The 23,447-nt window shown below is 46.2% G+C and overlaps 1 protein-coding gene across 1 annotated transcript in view; it reads left to right on the top strand.

Annotated features, from left to right (window-relative positions):
* The window catches only part of LOC309381607 (myosin-6), a 78,672-nt gene extending 55,437 nt beyond the window's left edge, over positions 1-23,235 (top strand). The window contains exons 27-39 of the mRNA XM_081932782.1: positions 877-1,003; positions 1,973-2,091; positions 2,551-2,747; positions 6,340-6,523; positions 8,596-8,761; positions 8,927-9,051; positions 11,035-11,343; positions 11,439-11,642; positions 13,235-13,360; positions 13,715-13,990; positions 17,428-17,523; positions 21,164-21,298; positions 23,100-23,235. Of these exons, the coding sequence (XP_081788908.1) occupies positions 877-1,003; positions 1,973-2,091; positions 2,551-2,747; positions 6,340-6,523; positions 8,596-8,761; positions 8,927-9,051; positions 11,035-11,343; positions 11,439-11,642; positions 13,235-13,360; positions 13,715-13,990; positions 17,428-17,523; positions 21,164-21,298; positions 23,100-23,120 (2,085 nt within the window). The 3' untranslated portion in view covers positions 23,121-23,235. The remainder of the gene's footprint in view (positions 1-876; positions 1,004-1,972; positions 2,092-2,550; positions 2,748-6,339; positions 6,524-8,595; positions 8,762-8,926; positions 9,052-11,034; positions 11,344-11,438; positions 11,643-13,234; positions 13,361-13,714; positions 13,991-17,427; positions 17,524-21,163; positions 21,299-23,099) is intronic.
* Positions 23,236-23,447: the final 212 nt, after the last annotated feature.

Genomic DNA, 23,447 nt, shown 5'->3' on the forward strand with positions numbered 1-23,447 from the left:
ATCCTTAAAGTTCCCTTTTAATCATACAGGCAAGTTAGCACGTCTATGGAATTCCAACTCTAATGTTCTTCCTGGAATTCCACCCAGTTGAAAGTTCATGATCTATCCCCACACCTACAAATCCATCACGTGTTCCAATCATCATCTTTCACGCTGGCATCTACACCCCTCTGCTTCCGGTCAGGTGTCGAGGTGCGGAGACAAAAGATGACCTTGAGCTTCTATAAAAAATGACAACAATACATTCCACAATCCTACTCCTTTCTACTCCCCCCTACCAACTACTATACTAATGAAACAGCATAGGAAATTATAAGAAAGTGTGGCAGGCCAAAGATCCTAAAAGGAACATAACTACAGGCCTGACAGGAACATCATCAGTGCGAGTGTTTCCTGGCCGGATGCCTTTCTTGTTGCCAATGCGGAGTTACCCCATTCCCTTCTAGCACTGATGATGTTCCTTAGTTTAGTCATGAAACATCTACACCGCAAAGGACCTGACCGTTGATCCGTGAGCTACAACTATTTTCTTCTATTGGTTAAGAAAATAACTACTAGAAGACAAGCTGGACATCGTCTGGACTGGCTTCAGGACCTTAAATAACATATGTAGATGCTCCTACCATCAACTGTTAGAGGATTAGTAAGATGTCCTTCAAGTAGGACCACCTCGCAATCCATAGATTTGGTAACCTGCACATGGAAACTCTACAGCTCACCTCTGGCATCCCAAAAACCATATTGTCCCAGCGGTTGAAGGCACTTTCCATGCTTAGGTCCCTTCAAGTGACGTTCACCACAATGTGGTTTCGTCGGAGAACATGTTCCAGCTTCGGCCAGGCTTACTTCAGGTTTAATTCTTCTCTTTCTTGGCAGGCAAATTTGGAGAAAATGTGCCGTACCATCGAGGACCAATCTACGGATCACCGCGCCAAGTTTGAGGAGACACAGAGGACCCTCAACGACACAAACACCCAGCGAGCAAAACTGCTCACCGAAAATGGTACCGGCTACCATTTCTCTCCCTCTTGTTTTCTACGGCGATTCTCCTTCATCCAGAAGGAACAACTTTCTTTGTTTTCTCTTGTCGCTTCTCCTCCAGAAAGCTCCTTCAGTTCTGACTGAAAGATAGAGGATGGACGGATTTATATTCCTTTGCAGTCATCAGGTCATTATTTCACTCTCTGAGAGTCGTTGGGGCCACTTGGATGTTTTGTCAGGGTTCTGACAGATGCCCTAATTAAATCATGAGCCTCGAGCCAAGCTTCAAAAGAAATCCAGTTATTTATTAAGCACTTCATGGCAGCAGGTTCCAAGGGAAGCCAACTCTGACCCCACGTAATTTACAGCCCAGACTGGACCCTGTTTCCCCCCTGCCCCCCAGGTGTGTCATCAGTCACATTTGCCAACAATTTCACAGGTTGTAGAGATCACTCCACTACGGCCGCTGTAGGTAACCCTGGGAGACAGCCTTGAGAGAGATATGTCTGGAATGTGCTTTTGTTTTTGGCTGCCGTGCTGCTTTGCCGTTTTCCCATCCCTCTTGCCTATGGCAACTCGAGAGCAGGCTAGGGATACTTTGTGAGTTGACAGGTTTATCTGTGCCCTCATGGTCCCCTGAGTAGTGCAAATGGGTGTGGAGCCTTCTTGGAACTGCTGAAAGGACTGTGTTGTCAAAATATGCAATCCATTTGCACTACTCAAGGGACCCTGAGGCCACAGATAAAGCTCCAAGTGGCCTCAATGACTCTCAGAGAGAGTACTAACGACCAGAGGACTGCAAGGAATATAAATGCTTCCCTTCTCCACTATTCAGTCAGCACTGAAGAAGCTTCCTGGATGAGAAGCAAAAGGCCTTCACGGAAAAACAAAGGAAGCTTGTTTTTCTACACCTCTTTATGAGATTCACCCAGAAGAAGCTTCTATCCCATGCAGCTTCTGGAACTCTCCTTTCCTCCTTTCCCTCCCTCAGGAGAACTCGCCCGACAGCTTGAAGAGAAAGAGGCCCTCGTTTCCCAGCTGACTCGCGGGAAACAATCCTACACACAACAGATGGAGGACCTCAAAAGACAACTGGAAGAGGAGACCAAGGTGAAGAATGTTAAAATATTCATGACTGGGAGAGACATGGGAAGAAGGTCAGGCAACAAATAGGCATAGCAGCTAAGTCAGCCAATGGGAGCGTAAACAGATCTGACTCTGTGCAGAGAATTAAAACAGAAACTGAAGCAGTCTGCTGCTCTGTGAAGTAAACTTAAGCTGTCTGTCTGGGCTTGTCTGCTGAAATGTAGCTAACGGCTAGTGTTTGTTTGTAACTCTACTGCCTTGTGTTTACTTGGAAGGACCATCTGTTGGTATTGTATATTTATTCATCTATTCTTATGTAGATAAAGAAGTTAAGGGATCCTGCTGCCTCAGTTATTCTGGATTTCAATTTATGCAACAATCTCTGACAAAGAAAGATCACTTGGTGGGTCTGGGTTTTTGAGATGAAAGGTAGGAGGTGCGATGGATGCCCTCCAAATTAACACGTGTTCCTCATCAACGTAGGCCAAAAACGCTCTCGCGCACGCCCTTCAGTCCTCCCGCCATGATTGCGACCTTCTGAGGGAACAGTACGAGGAGGAGATGGAAGCCAAAGCTGAGCTCCAGCGTGTCCTCTCCAAGGCCAACTCGGAGGTGGCCCAGTGGAGAACCAAGTATGAAACGGACGCCATCCAGAGGACGGAGGAGCTGGAGGAGGCCAAGTAAGTGAGGGAGATGACTTCCAGAGGTCACATCCTGGACTTCAGGATGGACCAGGTAGATGGCGACTGTGGATCATCAGCAGGCATGACTTGGGACGGGGGTGTTCAACAATGGTGAAATCTACCGTATTTTTCGGAGTATAAGACGCACCTATTTCCCTCAAAAAAAGAGGGTGAAAATCTGGGTGCATCTTATACACTGAATGCAGCATTTTTGGCCTCCCGAAACCCCGCGCCCTTCACCAAAATGGCCGTGCACAGCCTTTAGGGGGCTTCCGGAGTGCTCCTGGAGGCTGGGGAGGGCAGAAATGAGCAAAAAAATGGGCCTTTTTAATCAATTTCACCCAGCAGCACTCCATAAGCCTCCTAAAGGCTATGCATGCCCTTTTTTTGACAAAAAACGGGCCCATTTTTGCGAAAAACAGGCTGCTTTTTGCTCATTCCCCCCCCCCCGCTCCCCGGAGCACTCTACAAGCCTTATAAAGGCTATTCATGCCCTTTTGGGGGGGGGGGGAAACAGGCCTGTTTTCATGAAAAATGGACCATTTTTAGAAGGTCTGCAGAGTGCAAACCCCCTTTTTTTAAAAAATTTGCCTCTTCCAAATCTTGGCGCGTCTTATGCTCTGAAAAATACGGTAATTTTTTTGGACGCCTGTTCTGTGGGCTTGGCTTGGTAGGAGGGGGGGTCATGTGACTGGGTGGGCGTGGCCAACTTTGTTTCACCTTTGAACGCATTTTTTTTCCTGCCGATTCGCCCGAACCGGCAGGGAAAAAAAATGCTTTAAAAAGCAGGGAAAAAGCTTCCGACGATTTCGCGGCTCCAGGGCTGGATTTAGATGAAAAGAGGCCCTCGGCCCGTGATGGCGAACCTATGGCACGCATGGCACAAGTGGCACGCGGAGCCATTTGTCAGGGCACGCGAGGCGCTGCCCTGTCAGCTGGCCAGCGCGCATGAGCACGCTGGCCAGCTGAGTTCACCTTTTTTGAAAACTATTTTTCGCCTTCCCCAGGCTCCAGAGGCTTTATAGGAGCCTGGGGAGGGCGAAAAGAGCCTCCCCCGCCCCTCCCGGAGGCTTCAGGGACCCCCCCTGAAGCCTTCAGAACGCTTAAAACCACCCTCCAAGCAAACCGGAAGTGACTTCCGGGTTGCTCGGAGGGTGGTTTTAAGCGCTCCGAAGGCATCAGGGAAGCCTCGGACGGTCCCTGAAGCCTCTGGGGGGTCGGGGGAGGCTCTTTTCGCCCTCCCCAGGTTCCTATAAAGCCCCTGGAGCCTGTGGAGGGCAAAAAAAACATGTAAAAATGGGGGGTCATGCGTTGTGCGTACATGCGCACTGGGGGGGTCACGCGTTGCATTAAGGGTGCGGCACGCCCGCACTTGACCCCCCTGCGCTCCCCCCACTTGTGGCACGCGAGCCAAAAAAGGTTCGCCATCACTGCCCTAGGCTATTCCACTTACGGGGCCCTTTCACCTCCCATTTTTAAGTTTGTAAATTACATGAGAGATAATAAAATACATCATTACTGTGATATATATCAATATATTAAATGAAACATGTTGTAATTGGTACTAACCTTTATAAACAATGTGGCACGGATAAGAAATTTTAATTTTAATTTTGCTAACAATTTGAATGTAGGCCCCTCTTGATCTTGAGGCCCTAGGCTGAAGCCTAGTTAGCCTATAGGAAAATCCGGCCCTGCGCGGCTCACCACTGACCCACAGCGATCCTCGGGAGCTTTTTTTTTATTATTATTCCCGGTTCGCAGAACCAACGACAATTGTCCCTATTGGTTTGGCCGAACAGGACCGAACCGGGAGGATTTCACCCCTGGTGTTCATGCGTGAAGATACCATCTCTCTTGCTAATTGAGATGGTTGTTAAGTGAGGTGCTCAATGTTATGGCCCCTTTTTTCCTGTCGTTTGTGGGTCAATTATGTTAAGCAAAACCAGCTTCCCACATTGGGTATGTCTAGCTTAAGAGAAAGAAGGACTAGGGGAGACATGATAGCAGTGTTCCAATATCTCAGGGGTTGCCACAAAGAAGAGGGAGTCCAACTATTCTCCAAGGCACCTGAGGGTAGAACAAGATGCAATGGGTGGAAACTAATCAAGGACAGAAGCAACTTAGAACTGAGGAGAAACTTCCTGACAGTTAGAACAATTAATCAGTGGAACAGAAGTTGCCTCCGGAAGTTGTGAATGCCCCAACACTGGAAGTCTTTAAGAAGATGTTGGATAGCCATTTGTCTGGAATGGTAATTAGGTTTCCTGCCTAGGCAGGGGGTTGGACTAGAAGACCTCCAAGGTCCCTTCCAACTCTGCTATTGTATTGTATTGTATTGACTTTGCTTCTGTCCCGAAGTCACAAAGGGTGATCATGTAACCTCAGGACAGTAGGACAATACAGTTGCCGAGCGCCCAAATTTTGATCCCTGGACCTCGGGGAATCTGATTGTTATAAGTGTGAGGACCAGTTGTCCGTCTTTTTTTTTCAACCAAGTCATCATTTTGAATGGTCATTAAACAAATGTTTGTAAGTCAAGGATTAAGGTAAAGGAAAAGTTCCCCTCGCACATCCGTGCTAGTCGCTCCCGACTCTAGAGGGCAGTGCTCATCTCCGTTTCAAAGCCGAAGAGCCAGCGCTGTCCGAAGACGTCTCCGTGGTCATGTGGCCGGCATGACTCAATGCCGAAGGCGCACGGAACGCTGTTACTTTCCCACCAAAGGTGGCTCCTGTTTTTCTACTTGCATTTTCTACGTGCTTTCGAAAGGCTAGGTTGGCAGAAGCTGGGACAAATAGCGGGAGCTCGCTCCGTTACGCGGCGCTAGGGATTCGAACCGCTGAACTGCCGACCTTTCGGATCAACACGCTTAGCGTCTTAGCCACTGAGCCACCATGTCCCTACCTATAGCCAAAACTGATTTTGGAAGGGCTTATAGATGGCAATATTTTCTACCTGGACTACGCTGTATTTTGATGACATCTCAAGGATGAGATCGAGCTTCTGAGGAAGGACATTTGAGCCCTGAAACCTTCGTTTGGGACCTCTTCGGAGCTTCTGACCTCCATAACTTTTGTCCCTCATAAACATGGACTCCATATTTACGTTTCTCCTCCCTCCTCCCTTCCTATGTCTTCTCCAACCTTTCCCTCAAGACCCTGGGCATCTCTTTTCACCGTTGCTTCCTCTAATGAAGAAGCTTTTGGCTCGGGTTATATTTGAACTTGACAGTGTATAAGACGAGCAAAAAGCTTGTTGGTTGGAGGATATTTCCCCACTTAAAAATGCCAAGGTAGGTGGGTACTGATGGTTTTGCTGGGGGATGTCCTAGTTTTGAGGGCCAGAAGCTGATCTGTGACCTACAGAGTCAATACACGCAAGGGTTGACTATGTATCCTCCAGACGCCAAATTTTGACCCCATCCTTATTTACAAATCTATCACAGAGCACGAGATGATCAGTTGGAAACTGGCTGGCCACTCATGGTGTTCTTCACATAGAGAAGACTGGTCCGCTTTCCCCATCAACTATGGGAAGGAGAAGGCCTCTTCCAGGGGTGACCTTCTCTCGGTTGTCCTCTTGCTCCAGGAAGAAGCTGGCCCAGCGGCTGCAGGAGGCCGAGGAAGCGGTGGAGGCGGTGAACGCCAAGTGTTCCTCGCTGGAGAAGACCAAGCACCGCCTGCAGAACGAGATTGAAGATCTGATGGTGGATGTGGAGCGTTCGAACGCCGCCGCGGCTGCCCTGGACAAGAAGCAAAGGAACTTCGACAAGGTGAGGTTCGCGGAGACCATCCCGCTCGGGTCCCAGAGGACATGTTGCTCCGGTTCAGCTGGAGTCATTCCCCTGCCTCCCGGGCCTGGGACTGGTTACCGTATTTTTCAGACTATAAGACGCACTGGAGTATAAGACGCACCAAGATATTGAAGAGGCAATTTTTGTAAAAAAAAAAAAAGTTTTTGCATTCTGCAGACCTCCCAAAAACGGGCATCTTTTTTTGTCAAAAAAAGGGCATGCATAGCATTTAGGAGGCTTATAAAGTGCCCTCCCCCCCAGTGCGGGCTGGGGGAGGGGCAAAAATGAGCAAAAGATGGCCCGTTTTTCACTCATTTTTTTGCCCTCCCCAGCCCCCAGGAAGCCTCCTAAAGGCTATGCATGGCCATTTTTGCGAAGGGGATGGGGTTTCAGGAGGCCAAAAATGCTGTATTCAGTGTATAAGACGCACCCAGATTTTCATCCTCTTTTGGGGGGGGTAAAGGTGTGTCTTATACTCTGAAAAATATGGTAGTTCCTTCTGGCTTCCCCAGTGATTTTGGTTCTGGGAAGCCACCAGGAAATTGCCGTGTCTAGTGTCGGTGGGATTTAGTTAACGATGACAACCAGGGATTGCTGTGGCTAAGCAATGCGGTCACACTTTAGACTATATAGTTTATCAACATAAATTATTGTCGTATGTTGAGGACTACCTGTATTGGGGAGGGGAGGGAAAAGAGAAAGGGAATGGAAAGGGGAGGAGGAAGAGAACAAGGAAGAGAAGGAGAAGGAGAATAGGAGAAAGAAGTGGAAGTGGAGGAGGATGGAAGGAGAAGGGGGAAGAGGAGAAGGAGGAGGGAAAGAGAAATAGGGGGGGAAGGGGAGGAGGGAAAGAAAAGGGAGAAGGAGGATCAAAGGAGAGGGGAAGGAGAATAGGAGAAAGGAGGGGAAGTGGAAGGGGAGGAGGGAAAGAAAGGGAAGAGGAGAAGGAGGATGAAAAGAGAGGGGAAGGAGAAGGAGAGGAGGAGAAGGAGGAGAAGAGGAGAAAGGGGGAAGAAGGGGGAGGGAAAGAGGAGGGGAAAAGGAGGAGGATGGAAGGAGAAGGAAGAGAAGAAGGAAAAGAGATGGGGAAGTGGAAGGGGAGGATAATGGAAGGGGAGGAGAAGGGAGGGGAGGAGAAAGGGAAAAAAGGAGAAGGAAAAGAGGGATAAGAGGAGGGGAAGTGGAAGGGGAGAAGGGAAAGAGAAGAGGAAAGAGAAAGGGGAGAAGAAGGAAAAGAGGAGAAAGAGGAGGGGAAGTGGAAGGGGAGGAGGGAAAGAAAAGGGGAAAGAAAGGGAAAAGGAGAAGGAAGATGAAAGGAGAGGGGAGGAGAAGGAGAAGAGGGGTAAGGGAAAGGAGGAGGAGAGGAGGAGGAGGAGAGGGAAAGAGAAGAGGAAGAGGAGGAGGATGGAAGGAGAAGGGGAGGAAGAGGAGGAGGAACAGAAAGAGGAGGGGAAGGGGAGGAGGGGAAGAAAGGGAAGAGAAGAAGGAGGGTGAAAGGAGAGGGGAAGGAGGAGGGGAGGGAAAGAAGGAGGGGAAGAGGAGGAGGATGAAAGGAGAAGGAAGAGAAGAATGAAAAGAGAAGATGAAGTGGAAGGGGAGGAGAAGGGGAAAGGAGGAGAAGGATAAAAGGGATAAGACGAAGGGAAGGAGAAGAGGGAAAGAAAGGGGGAAAGAAAGGAAAAAGAAAAAGGGAGATGAAAGGAGAAGGGAGAAGGAGAAGAGGAGAAAGGGGAAGGAGGAGGGGAGGGAAAGAGAAGGGGAAGAGGAGGAGGATGAAAGGAGAAGGAAGAGGAGGGGAAGGAAAAGTGGAGGGGAAGTGGCAGGGGAGAGGAGGGGAAAGGAGGAGAAGGAAAAGAGGGATAAGAGGATGGGAAGTGGGAGAAGGGAAAGGGAAGAGGAGGGAAGAGGAGGATGAAAGAGGGAAAAGGAGAATGAGGAAGAAGAGGAGATGGAGGAGGAGGAGATGGAGAAAAAAAGGGAAGGAGGAAGAGACCAAAGGGAAAAAGGGGAGGAGCTGACTCTTGGCCCTCCCTCCCCTTCTGCCCCTTCAGATCCTCTCCGAATGGAAGCAGAAGAACGAAGAATCTCAGGCAGAGCTGGAGGCGTCCCAGAAAGAGTCCCGTTCCCTCAGCACAGAGCTCTTCAAGCTGAAGAACGCCTACGAGGAGTCCCTGGAACTCCTGGAGACCTTAAGAAGAGAGAACAAGAACTTGCAAGGTGGGTTGAACTGAGGGGGGGGGGAGGAGGGCAGAGGTGACTCCTCAAAGCCTCCTTGCTTGGTGGAACCAGATGTTGAGGGACATCCTTTCCATGTTCTCCTCCTCCCCCCCCCCCTCCCAAGAGCATGGCCCGAATCTCTTTCTTTTCCTCCTCTATCCACAGAGGAGATTTCGGATCTCACCGAACAGCTGAGCCAAGGGGCCAAAAGTATGCACGAGCTGGAAAAAGTGAGAAAGCAGCTGGAGTCTGAGAAGGTGGACTTACAGGCAGCTCTGGAGGAGGCGGAGGTAAGGTATCCTGCTTACCTTCCCTAAAACTCCCAAGGTTTTTCCCTATCTTATGTCTCCCCCATTTCACTATAAAAGCCCTTAAAAGCATCTGAAGCAGTAGTTAGAGTCCCTTCCCAGCTGGGAAGAGAAATAGACAAGCAGCTTTACTCACTGATTTCATCTGTCCTCAATGAGAGGCCATATTTTGGAACAAGAAGCGTTTAATTAAAGGCACAAAAGAACTAAACGGAACAGAATCTGGAGCAGGAGGCATTTAATGAAAGGCACAAAAGAGCTAGGTAGAACAGAACAAAATCTGGAACATGGAGTATTTAGTTAAAGGCACAAAACAGCTAGACAGAACAGAATCTGGAACAGGGAGTATTTAATTAAAGGCACAAAAGAGCTAGACAGAACAAAATCTGGAACAGGAAGCACTTAATTAAAGGCAAAAAACAGCTATACAGAACAGATCAGAATCTGGAACATGAGGCATTTAGTTAAAGGCACAAAAGAGATAGACAGAACAGAATCTCAACAGGGAGTATTTAATTAAAGGCACAAAAAAGAGCTAAACAGAACAAAATCTGGAACAGGGAGCACTTAATTAAAGGCACAAAAGAGCTATACAAAACAGATCAGAATCCGGAACATGAGGCATTTAGTTAAAGGCACAAAAGAGATAGACAGAACAGAATCTGGAACAGGAAGCACTTAATTATAGGTACAAAACAGCTATACAGAACAAAATCTGGAACAGGAAGCACTTAATTAAAGGCACAAAACAGCTATACAGAACAGATCAGAATCCGGAACATGAGGCATTTAGTTAAAGGCACAAAAGAGCTAGACAGAACAGAATCTGGAACAGGGAGTATTTAGTTAAAGGCACAAAAGAGATAGACAGAACAGAATCTCAACAGGGAGTATTTAATTAAAGGCACAAAAAAGAGCTAAACAGAACAAAATCTGGAACAGGGAGCACTTAATTAAAGGCACAAAAGAGCTATACAAAACAGATCAGAATCCGGAACATGAGGCATTTAGTTAAAGGCACAAAAGAGATAGACAGAACAGAATCTGGAACAGGAAGCACTTAATTATAGGTACAAAACAGCTATACAGAACAAAATCTGGAACAGGAAGCACTTAATTAAAGGCACAAAAGAGATAGACAGAACAGATCAGAATCCGGAACATGAGGCATTTAGTTAAAGGCACAAAAGAGCTAGACAGAACAGAATCTGGAACAGGGAGTATTTAGTTAAAGGCCCAAAAGAGCTAGACAGAACAGAATCTGGAACAGGGAGTATTTAATTAAAAGCACAGGAGAGCTAAGGATTTCCACTGTGCTTTCCCTCTGAGGTTTTCTACTTCTATTGTCTTCTAAGAAGAAACAGGACTGCAAATCAGGATTATCTTTAAAAAATAAAATAAAAACATTGCAAGGGTATCACACTGATACCATAACTCAGATTCCATAAAAAAAATAAGTGGAATTTTGGGGGAAAAAGGACAAGGAAGGACGCTGCTAACTCATAAAGTCTTGGTCCATTAGAAAGTAAGCGACTTTCTTTATTATTATATAAAATTATTTGAGATCATTTTAACAGAACAGAATAACCGAGTTGGAAGGGGTCTTGGAGGTCTTCTAGTCCAACCCCCTGCTCAGGCAAGAAACCCTACACCATTTCAGACAAATGGTAGTCCAATCTCTTCTTAAAAACTTCCAGTGTTGGAGCATTCACAACTTCTGGAGGCAAGTCCTTCCACTGATTAATTGTTCTCATTGTCAGGAAATTTCTCCTTAGTTCTAACTAAGGAGACCCTTAGTTCTGTCTTTGAGAACCAATCTAGAACTAAGAAAGCTTCCAGGATTCAATACTATTCTTCTTCTACTTCCTCCTTCACCATTTTACCCATAGTTCTTTGCTGGTCTGTTGATCATAATAAAGATTGATTGATTGATTGATTGTTTCTCATAATTCTTTGACTCCTCAGGCCTCTCTGGAACATGAGGAAGGCAAGATCCTCCGTGCTCAGCTAGAGTTCAGCCAGATCAAGGCCGAAATTGAACGCAAGTTGACCGAGAAGGATGAGGAGATGGAGCAGGCCAAACGGAATCATCTGAGGACAGTGGACTCGCTCCAAGCTTCCCTGGATGCCGAGACCCGCAGCCGCAATGAGGCCTTGAGGATCAAGAAGAAGATGGAGGGCGACCTCAACGACATGGAGATCCAGCTCAGCCAAGCGAATCGGGTGGCTGCCGAAGTTCAGAAGCACCTCAAGATCGCTCATGCCCACCTCAAGGTAAGGAGATATGGAGACCTTCCGATCTTCCTCGCTCGTCCCTAGTTTTCAGGGCCAATAGGTTTGCTCCAAGCTGTGTGTTTTTGATGGCCCAGGACAATCAGATTCAACTGGACGATGCCCTTCGAGCCAACGAGGACCTGAAGGAGAACATCGCTATCGTGGAAAGACGGAATGCGCTGCTTCAGGCTGAGCTGGAAGAGCTACGGAGCGTATTGGAGCAGACGGAGCGTGGGCGGAAACTGGCCGAACAGGAGCTGACGGAGGCCAGTGAGAGGGTCCAGCTCCTCCATTCTCAGGTGAGGAGAAGCCAGCTGATCCTTCTCCGTTTTTCTTTGAATCTGGTTCACTAAGAACCACAGAGAGGAACTTGGAGAAGCTATCCAGAGCCTGTTCAGAAAACTACAGAGGCTGAAGGGTGCAGGTTTTAGGAAAAGGCTCAGGCTGGCAGTGTTTCTCAACCTTCCCAATTTTAAGATGAACGGACTTCAACTTCCAGAATTTCCAAAATAGGTTCTGGATGAAGATTGAGAGAATAAAGTACATTCTGGACATAGGTTCTGAGGGAATAAAGTAGATTCTGGGTGTAGGTTAGGGAATAAAATAGGTTCTGGAATGGATGTAGGTTGAGAGAATAAAGTAGGTTCTGGATGTAGGTTCTGAGGAGGTAAAATAGGTTCTGGATGAAATTGAGAGAATAAAGTAGATTCTGAGGGAATAAAGTAGGTTCTGGATGTAGGTTCTGAGGGGATAAAAGGGTCTGGATGAAGATTGAGAGATAAAGTAGGTTTTGGATGTAGGTTCTGGGGGACTAAAATAGGTTCTGGATGTAGGTTGAGAGAATAAAGTAGGTTCTGAGGGAATAAAGTAGGTTCTGGATGTAGGTTCTGAGGAGGTAAAATAGGTTCTGGATGAAGATTGAGAGAATAAAGTAGGTTCTGAGGGAATAAAGTAGGTTCTGAATATAGTTTCTGAGAGGATAAAAGGGTCTGGATGAAGATTGAGAGAATAAAGTAGGTTCTGATGGTAAAACCTCTGAAAAGATAAGCCTACAACCTATACTAAGTTCATACCCCGAGCTCTGGAAATTGTTCTTCACAGAAAGTACATCTTTTGGGACAGATCATTTGTGCCAAGATGTACAATAGCATCAATGTCACAGTCCTTACTTGCATTCTTGACTAACTTAAGAATACGCCTCTTGTCTCTGCTGGGAGTAGCACCTGGCAGACACCTGACCTCTTTCAAAACTCCATATCCTTTCCTCAATTTACATCCCTTACGATTGAATCACCAACCAGAAGGTGGCTTCTCTTTTTGTATACCTTGCTCTCCTTGTGCGACTGATGTGTGATACCTGGTTCCCCATTTCGCCTTTCCGAAGAAAGTTCTTCATTTTGGACCACGATCCCCTGCTTCTTTGAGTCATCATTATCACAGCTACCTTGACCTGTCTCTTTAGTGTCCCCATTAAGGTCAGCAAGGGCGCTATATCTGTTATGTTGGGTCACAGCAAAAGCTTTGTGTTTATGGTTCACAGCTCTCACCCTGCCAGATCCCACGGTTGTCCAGACTGCTCTTCTCCTGCAGGATCTTTGCGGTAGAGGGGGCTGATAGCATGGCCTTTCCATAGAGTGGAATGGCCAAATTGGACACCTAATTTCTGCTTGGAGAACACAGATTAGAGATTCTAGATCGGTCATCTGTCTATGTAGACTAGTAATTTGTTTACAAAGGCGACAGTATCCAAATTTGAAAAGAGTACTGCGAAAGACAGGTGCAAGACAGCTATTACATTGAACTAAACCGGTCATTTTGACCTATCGGTTGATCTTCTCTCATTTCTCCTGTTGTGGCTTGACTCACTGACTTGATTGTCCCGTCTCTCCAGAACACCAGCCTCATCAATCAGAAGAAGAAGATGGAGGTTGACCTCACACAGCTTCAATCAGAAGTGGAAGAAGCTGTGCAGGAATGCAGAAACGCAGAGGAGAAGGCCAAGAAAGCCATCACGGATGTGCGTGAGAGTGAGATCACTGACGGACGTTGACCATGAATGGTCCATAAAGATCATTTGATTCTTTCTCCCTAAATCAGGGGGCGGAGGGGGTCCAAACTTGACAACTTTTAAGGCTTGTGGACTTCAGCTTCCAGAACTTGGCTGGGGAATTCTGGGAGTTGAAGTCCACAAATTTGGAGAGCCTTGATCTAAAAGGAGACACATCTCCTGGTCTTCTTTTGCTTTGGTCCAAAGTGGACCCGTAATGTTGACATGAATCATTAGCCTTTGAGTTGAGGACTAATTTCCCAATTCATGCAAAGAGTGAAGGCTGGTGGACATCTTTCTCTCTCGTCCTCTTCAACGGGACAGGCGGCCATGATGGCGGAGGAGCTGAAGAAGGAGCAGGACACCAGCGCCCACCTGGAGAGGATGAAGAAGAACATGGAGCAGACCATCAAGGACCTCCAGATGCGCCTGGACGAGGCAGAGCAGCTGGCCCTCAAGGGCGGCAAGAAGCAGCTTCAGAAACTGGAGGCCCGCGTGCGAGAGCTGGAGAACGAGGTGGAGGGGGAGCAGAAACGCAACGTGGAGAACGTCAAAGGGTTGCGCAAGTGTGAGAGACGCATCAAGGAGCTCACCTACCAGGTGAGGAGGAGCTCATCAAGCACCCGATAGTCCACCTCTTCCACTTCCTGCCCCTCCCTTCCTCCTCCTCCTCTACTTCACAAAGCCCACTTCCTTCTAGCGCTGATGATGTTACCTAGATGGGTCATGAAACGTTTGCAAGAAAACAAGCAAGCCCAGAGACCACCAAGGATCCCACAGTCCTCTCTCCTCCCCCTCCTCTCTTCCTCCTCCTCCTTCCCACCTCCTCCACCACCACCACCACCTTTTGCTCTTCCTCCTCTTCCCCTTCTCTACTCCACAAACCCTACTCCCTTCTAGCAGTGATGATATTACCTAGTTAGGTCATGAAATGTCTGCAAGGAAACCACCCAGCTCAGAAAGCATCAAGGACCCCACAGTTCTCCTCCTCCTCCTCCTTCCCACTTCCTTCCCCCACTTCCTTTTCCCCACTCCACCAACCCCACGCACTGGTGATATTACTTAGTTGGGTCATGAAACGTCTGCCCATGAAACAACCAAGCTCAGGGAGCACCAAGGAGCACACATTTGTCCTCTCCCTCCCCTCTCCTCCTCCTTCATTCCATAAGCCCGACTCCCTTCTAGAACTGATGTTGATATCTAGCTGGGTCACGAGATGTCTGCAAGAAAGAAAACCCACAAGCCCATCTTTCTTTCTTTCTTTCTTTCTTTCTTTCTTTCTTTCTTTCTTTCTTTCTTTCTTATTATTTATTATTTATTATTTATTATTTATTATTTATTATTTATTATTTATTATTTATTATTCATTATTCATTATTCATTATTCATTATTCATTATTCATTATTCATTATTCATTATTCATTATTCATTATTCATTAATTATGTATTATGTATTATGTATTATGTATTATGTATTATGTATTATGTATTATTATTTATTTATTTATTTATTGTTTGATTATTATTATTATAATTATTATTATTTATTTATTTATTTATTTATTTATTTATTATTTATTATTTATTATTTATTATATTTATGTATTTATGTATTTATTTATTTATTTATTTATTTATTTATTTATTTATTTATTTATTTATTTATTTATTTATTTATTTATTTATTTATTTATTTATTTATTTATTTATTTATTTATTTATTTATTTATTTATTTATTTATTTATTTATTTATTTATTTATTTATTTATTTATTTATTTATTTATTTATTTATTTATTTATTTATTTATTTATTTATTTATTTATTTATTTATTTATTTATTTATTTATTTATTTATTTATTTATTTATTTATTTATTTATTTATTTATTTATTTATTTATTTATTTATTTATTTATTTATTTATTTATTTATTTATTTATTTATTTATTTATTTATTTATTTATTTATTTATTTATTTATTTATTTATTTATTTATTTATTTATTTATTTATTTATTTATTTATTTATTTATTTATTTATTTATTTATTTATTTATTTATTTATTTATTTATTTATTTATTTATTTATTTATTTATTTATTTATTTATTTATTTATTTATTTGCAAACCAGCTCCAGCTAGATGGCCTTTTGATGGCCCTTTGGAAACCACCCTGCGGATGATACGATTCAGACCTCCCACAAAACCATTCCCTCAAAGAGAAGCGCGCGGATAAGGATGGTTCTAACCCAGCAATAACCAACATTTTTTGTTGTCGCGCGCCCAACGCTCCTGCGACGGGGCGCAACAGCACCCACGTGCCCATTAGGCAATGTGCGTGCGACTGCCACAACCGCCAGCCAGCGCTCCCCCCCACACGCAAACCCGCCGTGCAGCGTTTTGGGCCTAGTAGGCCTCTCTTCAGCCTCTTGGGAGCAAAATTGAGTCGCGGGGAGGGGGCGCTCCCTCAGGGGTGGGTTGCTGCCGGAATTACTGCCGGTTCGGCACATTGCGCTGTGCACTGCCCTGCGATGCCCCAGCTGCTCGGCGGAGATGTGTGCGCAATTGGCCCGTTTTCCCTCAAAAAGCGACAAGGAACGTGGGCAAGCAGGCCCATAGAGCCACCATTCCGGTATGGTAGCCGTTGCTCCCAGCTGCCACCGGTACGCTCATACCGGTGGCCGTACTGCACTTTAAAAGGTCTTCACCCTTTGGGTGTTCCAGGCAGTACGGCCACCGGTACGAGCGTACCGTTGGCAACTGGGAGCAACGGCCACCATACCGGAACAGTGGCTCGTTGGGCCCGCCCGCCCACGTTCCTTGTCGCTTTTTGAGGGAAACGGGCTGTGGCCGAGGTGGCCGCCCGGCCCCGTCGCACCGTACCGGTTGCTACGAGATCTGGAACCCACCAACTGGTCTGCACATGCGCACAACGTGAGAAAAGGAAGGTGGAGGAATTAAATTTTGGCAATGATGATTGTTCTGAACCGAAAATCAAGATGGCGCCAATGATAATAGAACCGATTGGGGGAAGAGGGGAGGGGTTGGCAGGCGGAGTAACTACCTCTTCGGCCGAACCAGGCTGAACCGGAAGGAACCCACCTCTGCGCTGCCTTCCAGGCTTCCCACAATCACCCCCGGGCATGTGCCTGCCACCCCCACAATCTCCCCTCCCCTCACGCATGGTAGAGATGCAAAAATCAGACCCGTATGCACGGGGGAGCTATACAATACAATAGCAGAGTTGGAAGGGACCTTGGAGGTCTTCTAGTCCAACCCCTTGCCTAGGCAGGAAACCTTATACCATTTCAGACAAATGGCTATCCAACATCTTCTTAAAGACTTCCAGTGTTGGGGCATTCACAACTTCTGGAGGCAACTTCTGTTCCACTGGTGAATTGTTCTCACTGTCAGGAAGTTTCTCCTCAGTTCTAAGTTGCTTCTCTCCTTGATTAGTTTCCACCCATTGCTTCTTGTTCTACCCTCAGGTGCCTTGGAGAATAGCTGGACTCCCTCTTCTTTGTGGCAACCCCTGAGATATTGGAAGACTGCTATCATGTCTCCCCTAGTCCTTCTTTCTCTTAAGCTAAACATACCCAGTTCCTGCAACCGTTCTTCATATGTTTTAGCTCCAGTCCCCTAATCATCTTTGTTGCTCTTCTCTGCACTCTTTCTAGAGTCTCCACATCTTTTTTACATCGTGGTGACCAGAACTGAATGCCGTATTCCAAGTGTGGCCTTACCAAGGGATTGTAAAGTGGTATTAACCCTTCACGTAATCTTGATTCTATCCCTCTGTTGATGCAGCCTAGAACTGTGTTGGCTTTTTTGGCAGCTGCTGCCCACGGCTGGCTCCTATTTCAATGGTTGTCCACTAGGACTCCAAGATCCCTGAGCCTGGGCAAAGGCTTGCGTTCCCGCAGAAAGGGCTCTGCATGCCGCCTCTGACACGGGAGCCATAGGTTCTCCCATCACGGCTCTAAGCTCCACCCACTCACCCTTCCTTCCTTCCTTCTTTTTTTCTTCGATCCGCAGACTGAAGAGGACAAGAAAAATTTGCTGAGGCTTCAGGATCTGGTGGACAAATTGCAAACGAAGGTGAAAGCCTACAAAAGACAAGCCGAAGAAGCGGTGAGTTTCCCAGGCCTGGGCCCCGGCAGCCAGTCCTCGATTTATGACGATCCGTTTAGCAACTGTTGGAAGTTACAACGGCGCTGGGAGAAAAAGGGACTTAGGGCCCTTTTTCCCACACTGGCAACCGTTGCCATGTCCCCACGGTCCTGGGGTCAGACTTCAGATGTTTGGTAACTGACTTGTATTTACGACGGTCATAGGGTCCCTGGGCTGCGCCCTTCCGACAAGCAAAATCCACGGGGAAGCCGGCTGTGTGCTTAACAATCGTGTTACTCACTTAACCACGGCAGAGACTCACTTAGCCAGGTTGGCAAGAAAGGTGGTGAAACGAGACAAGGCTTGCTTAACAACTGCCTCACTTAGCAACTGCCTTGCTTAGCAACATAAGTTTCGGGGTCTCTTGGGGTCGTAAGTCAAGGGTAAGAGGAGGAAAGACAGAATTAGCAAATGATTGGTAACAGCCTCATTCCTGGACTTATTTTATCTTGACATTCCCTGCTTGCTCCTATCAAGTAGATAGAGATGGGGGTGTGGATGGTGGCGGGGAGAGGTAGAGAAAAGGAGAGAGAGAGAGAAAAAAAGAGAGAGAAAGAGAGAGAAATATAGAGAAAGGGAGAAAAATACTGTATAAAGAAAGGGAGAGAAATATATAGAGAGAGAAAGGGAGAGAGAGAGAGAGAGAGAGAAATATAGAGAAAGGGAAAGAAATACAGAGAAAAGGAGAGAAATATATATATAGAGAGAGAGAAAGGGAGAGAGATAGAAAAACGGAGAGAGGGAGAGAGAGGGGGAGAGAAAGGGAGAGAAATATAAAGAAAGGGAGAGAAATATATATAGAGAGAGAGAAAGGGAGAGAGATAGAAAAACGGAGAGAGGGAGAGAGAGAGGGAGAGAAAGGGAGAGAGAGAGAGAGAGAGAGAGAGAAATATAAAGAAAGGGAGAAATAGAGAGAGATAGAAAAAGGAGAGAGAGAGAGAAAGGGAGAGAAATATAGAGAAAGGAAAAGAGGTAGAGAAAGAGAGAGGGAGAGAGAAAAATGGAATGGACAAATGGATGATAGATGGGGAGAGAGAGAGAAAGAAAGGGAGGGAGAGAGAGAGAAAGGAGAGAGAGAAAGGGAGAGAGAAAGGGACTGATAAAGAAAGGAAGAGAGGTAGAGAAAGGGAGAGAGAGAAAGGAGAGAGAGAGAGAGGGAAATGGAATGGACAAATGGATGATAGATGGGGAGAGAGAGAGATAAAGAAAAGGAGAGAGGGAGAGAAAGGGAGAGAGAGAGAAAGAGAGAGAGAGAGGTAGAGTAGAGCAAGGGAGAGAGAAAGAGAAATGGAATGGACAAATGGATGATGGATAGGACTGAGTCAGACAGACAGACAGACACAGATGATAGATGATAGATTTTGCTATTTGCAAAAGAGTTTCTCCACTTAGTAAAACTGCTTCACTTAAGCTCACCTGACGCTTTGATTTGATTTTTTTTCCCGATCCACCAAACCGGCGATTTTCGGAGTCAGCGGGTAGCCGAGAGGTTTTGTCAATCTTAAAGCTTTCACAAAGACTTTAAACGGCTTGGCCTGATCTCTTTAAGCCCCCCGGATAACCTTGGATTGAAAGCATGGAGGACTGGGCAAAATCAATGAGAAAAGTAGTGTTCTTTTTAACAGGCAGTCCTCGACTTACGACCGTTTCTTTAAGGTCCGTTCGAAGTCGCAGCGGCGCTGAAAAACAGGGACTTACATCCGTTTTTCACACTTAACGACTGTTGCATTATACCCAGGGTCCCGGGATCTAAATTCAGACGCTTGGCCACGGACTCGTCTTTACGACGGTTGCAGTGTCCCAGGGTCGTGCGATTCCGCTTTTACGACGTTCTGACGAGCAAAGCCCACGGGCAAGCCAGATTCACTTAACAACAAGTGAAGCAGAGCTGGCACCCGATTTGGACAGTGAGGAGGGTTGGGGAGGAACCTGGGCCAGTCCTGGAGTTTGGGGAAAGCTCGGACGAGGGCTCTGCGTCGGAGGCAGAGAGGGGGCCAGGGCCGTCCGACAGTTATCAGCTGCCTTCGGAGTCCGACATCATTGAGGCAGAAGAACAGCTGGAGCCTGTTCCCAGTGTGCGCATGCGCAGAGTAGCCAGAGAAAGGGAACAGTTAAAGAACAAGGTTCGACTTGGGAGTAAGGCCACAGGTGGACCATGAATGGCCGCTCCCAGAGGAAATAAAAGAGGGAGCGCCAGGGGAGGGGAGTTTGCAGGAGGCCAATGAAGTTCCCTTCATTGGTTCGTGACTCTACGAGGCTCCTTGCCAAGTTTTGCAGATCTCGGCCTGGCAGCTCTCCAAGCCAGAGAAGGTCTGTGACCGTAAATCCTCCCTTGGAAAGACTTTGCTGGATGGGAATGAGCAGAATTCACAGGAAATTAATCAAACGGATTTTTTTGTCGGGACGAGGACTTTGCTTCAGGCTTTCCGGAAGCCTCGGTCAGAAGAGTTACTAACTTAACAACTTCAGCGACTCACTTAACAATTGTGGCAAGGAAGGTCGTAAAAATGGGGGGCGGGGATTCACTTAACAACTGCCCTGCTTTGCGGTAAAAAAAAATCTTGCTCAATTGTGGTTCTAATTTGAGCATGACCTGAATTATGATTCCACCTCATTTGTAGGAGGTATTCTCTAAAATTGGGGGGGGGGACATTAAGAAAAGAAAGGCCATCAAATGAGGTTGGGGATTGGAGAATCGTTTATCAGAAATAGTATAGGTCTCATTGCGAGAGCAAGGGGTTGGACTAGATGACCTCGAAGGTGCCTTCCAACTTTCTGACTGTTATTTGACAACTGCTCTTTTGTCTCTTCTCGTCATATCGAGATCCTTCAACCGATCCTTCACAGGACTTCGATTTCCACATCCTTCACTTTCTTGGAATGTGACCTCCTGTTGTTTTGGCCCAGCCTTAGCAGAAACAAGAAACAGACTCCTTGTCCGACTCCCCCTCCCCAATTTATTTATCTCCTGTGAATTAATGGCCTTCACGCACCGAAAAGTATGGCCGATAATTCTTCAAAAGGTTAACGGCAGTAGCAGATCTCAAGCCGTGAGCTCCCAGCCGCAGAGCTGCAAATTAAGTTCGGGCAAAGCAGTCTTTGTGGCACGAAACACAATGAGCAAAATCTTCAGAAACACGAACTGTTGTCTCCTACGACCACCACTCCCCTTTCCTTCTATTTATTCCCCATTCAGCGTCCACATGCGCTTTGCTTCCTGAGTCAACTCCTTGTCCTCCGCTGTTCTCTTCTCCTAACTGCTCTGCGCATACATGCATCTGGAACAGGCCCCACTGTTCTTCCGCCTCAGATCAGCCTCCAAAGGCAGCTGCCTCTCCAGTGGCTGGGAAATGTCGGACGGCCTTGGCTCTATCTCTGCGTCCGATGCAGAGCTTTCCCCAGACTCCAGAACTGGCCCAACTTCCTCCTCAACTTCCTCATCGTCCGAGTCTGCGGACAGGTCCCTTCTGGAGTGTCGTGTCCACAACTGGACAATGGACTCCAAAACGAAGAGAGGGAGAGTAGCAGTAACACGAGAAGAACGAGGGAGGGTTTTGCGCTCCACAAACGCCCTTCGCTCCTTTTTCTATGCCCTTCCCAGGAGGAGCAGGCCAACACCAACCTGGCTAAATTCCGGAAGGCCCAGCACGAGTTGGACGAAGCCGAGGAACGGGCGGACATCGCCGAGTCCCAGATCAACAAGCTGAAGGCCAAAACTCGTGACGTGGGAGGAAAGGTGAGCTCTGATGTGGGGGCTTCAGAAGGGGAAAGGCAGAAGTGGCCAATGCTTGGAAACGGCCTTCTTCTTAGCCTTCTTTTTGTGTTTTGACTCACTCACTGCTTTCTCCTATCAGGTAGACAGAGATTGGAGGTGGGGAGAGAGACAGAGAAAGAGAGACAGAGAGAGACAGAGACAGAGACAGAGAGAGAGAGAGAGATATGGAATGGACAAATGGATGATAAATATGACAGAAAGACAGAGATGATAGATAGAGAGACAGACAGACAGACAAAGACAGAAATAGAGAGACAGAGAGATGGGGGAATGGATGGATGAGATAGATGATAGATAGATAGATAGATAGATAGATAGATAGATAGATAGATAGATAGATAGATGATAGATAGATAGATAGATAGATAGATAGATAGATAGATAGATAGATAGATAGATAGAGACAGATAGACAGACAGAGATAGTGACAGAGAGACAGAGAGACAGAGGCAAAGAGAGACAGATATAGAGACAGAGAGAGAGAGATAGTGACGCAGAGAGAGAGACAGAGAGAGAGAGATAGTGACGCAGAGAGAGAGACAGAGAGACAAAGAGAGAAACAGAGACACATAGAAAGAGAGAGAGAGAGAGAGAGAGAGAGAGAGACAGAGAGACAGAGAGACAAAGAGAGAAACAGAGACACAGAGACACAGAGAAAGAGAGAGAGAAAGAGAGAGAGACACAGAGAGAGACCGACAGACAGAGAGATAGAGAGAGAGACAGAGAGAGAGACAGAGACACAGAGAAAGAGAGAGAGAGGGACAGAGAGAGGCAGAGAGAGAGAGAGAGAGAGACAGAGAGACAAAGAGAGAAACAGAGACACAGAGAAAGAGAGAGAGAGAAAGAGAGAGAGACACAGAGAGAGACCGACAGACAGAGAGATAGAGAGAGAGACTGACAGACAGAGAGAGAGAGACAAAGAGAGAGAGACAGAGACAGAGAGACAGAGAGAGGGACAGAGAAAGAGAGAGAGAGGGGCAGAGAGAGAAAGAGAGGCAGAGAGAGAGAGACCGATAGACAGAGAGAGAGAGAGAGGCAGAGAGAGGAGAGAAAGAGAGAGAGAGACAGAGAGAGGGACAGAGAGAGAGGCAGAGAGAGAAAGAGAGGCAGAGAGAGAGAGAGAGACTGATAGACAGAGAGAGAGAGGCAGAGAGAGGCAGAGAGAGGAGAGAAAGAGAGAGAGAGAGAGAGAGAGAGAGGCAGAGAGAGGAGAGAAAGAGAGAGAGAGAGAGGTATAGAGAGGAAAGAAAGAGACAGAGAGAGAGAGCTTTTAGCTTTTTGGTGAAATTAGTTTCCTGCTTGGTCCACATCGTGGGACAGAAGCTACCAAGGGCGATATTGACTATGGAATGAGCAATATACCCTTCTCACCAAAATTATTTTTTCTTTAACGTACTGGAACTGGATCAAAGGGAAGGGAAGAAAAAAAGAAGAGACGACAGACTAGAAAAGAGAATGGAATATAATGGAACAAGGAATAGAATAGAATAAAACATGGAATGGAATGGAACAGAAGAGAATATTCTTTATTGCCCAAGTGTGATTAGACACACAAGGAATTGGTCTCCGGTGCAGAAGCTTTTAGTCTACTTGCAAAAAAAAGTAATAATAATCATAATAACCAAGTTTCTTCATCACTCCGGGGGGAGGATCCCACAATAGAGAAAAATGTATGCGCATTTCATAGTCGCAAAGAATTGGGACCGGTTTCTGCTTTCTCGCTTTACTTGTTCCTGCTTTTCCTTTCTGTTCTCCCTTCCAGAAACTTCTGGATGAAGAGTGAGGAAGCCAGGAAAAACTCCTCTTAGCGACAGTAGCCACTTAGTGACAATCTTTGCCTCCAGAGGCCCTAGCGTGAATATAGTGCAGTGAAATAAAATCTGAATAAGCAATGCAAACCACGTTTCCCGCTCATTTCTGTTTTTTTCTCCAAATCGTTTTTATGTTTTGTATTCTCTTACATACCATTTTAAGTATACATTCACACAATGGTTATTCTTCTTTACATTTATCATACATTTCTTATTTCATTTCATGTTATAATGTACGATTTGGGTCGCTTTATTTACCATCCCTTCCTCCTTTTGTAACACCTCCTTCTTTTCCCTTT

This window comes from Natrix helvetica, assembly GCF_964273705.1.
Source record: "Natrix helvetica genome assembly, chromosome: Z".
Lineage (NCBI taxonomy): Eukaryota > Metazoa > Chordata > Lepidosauria > Squamata > Natricidae > Natrix > Natrix helvetica.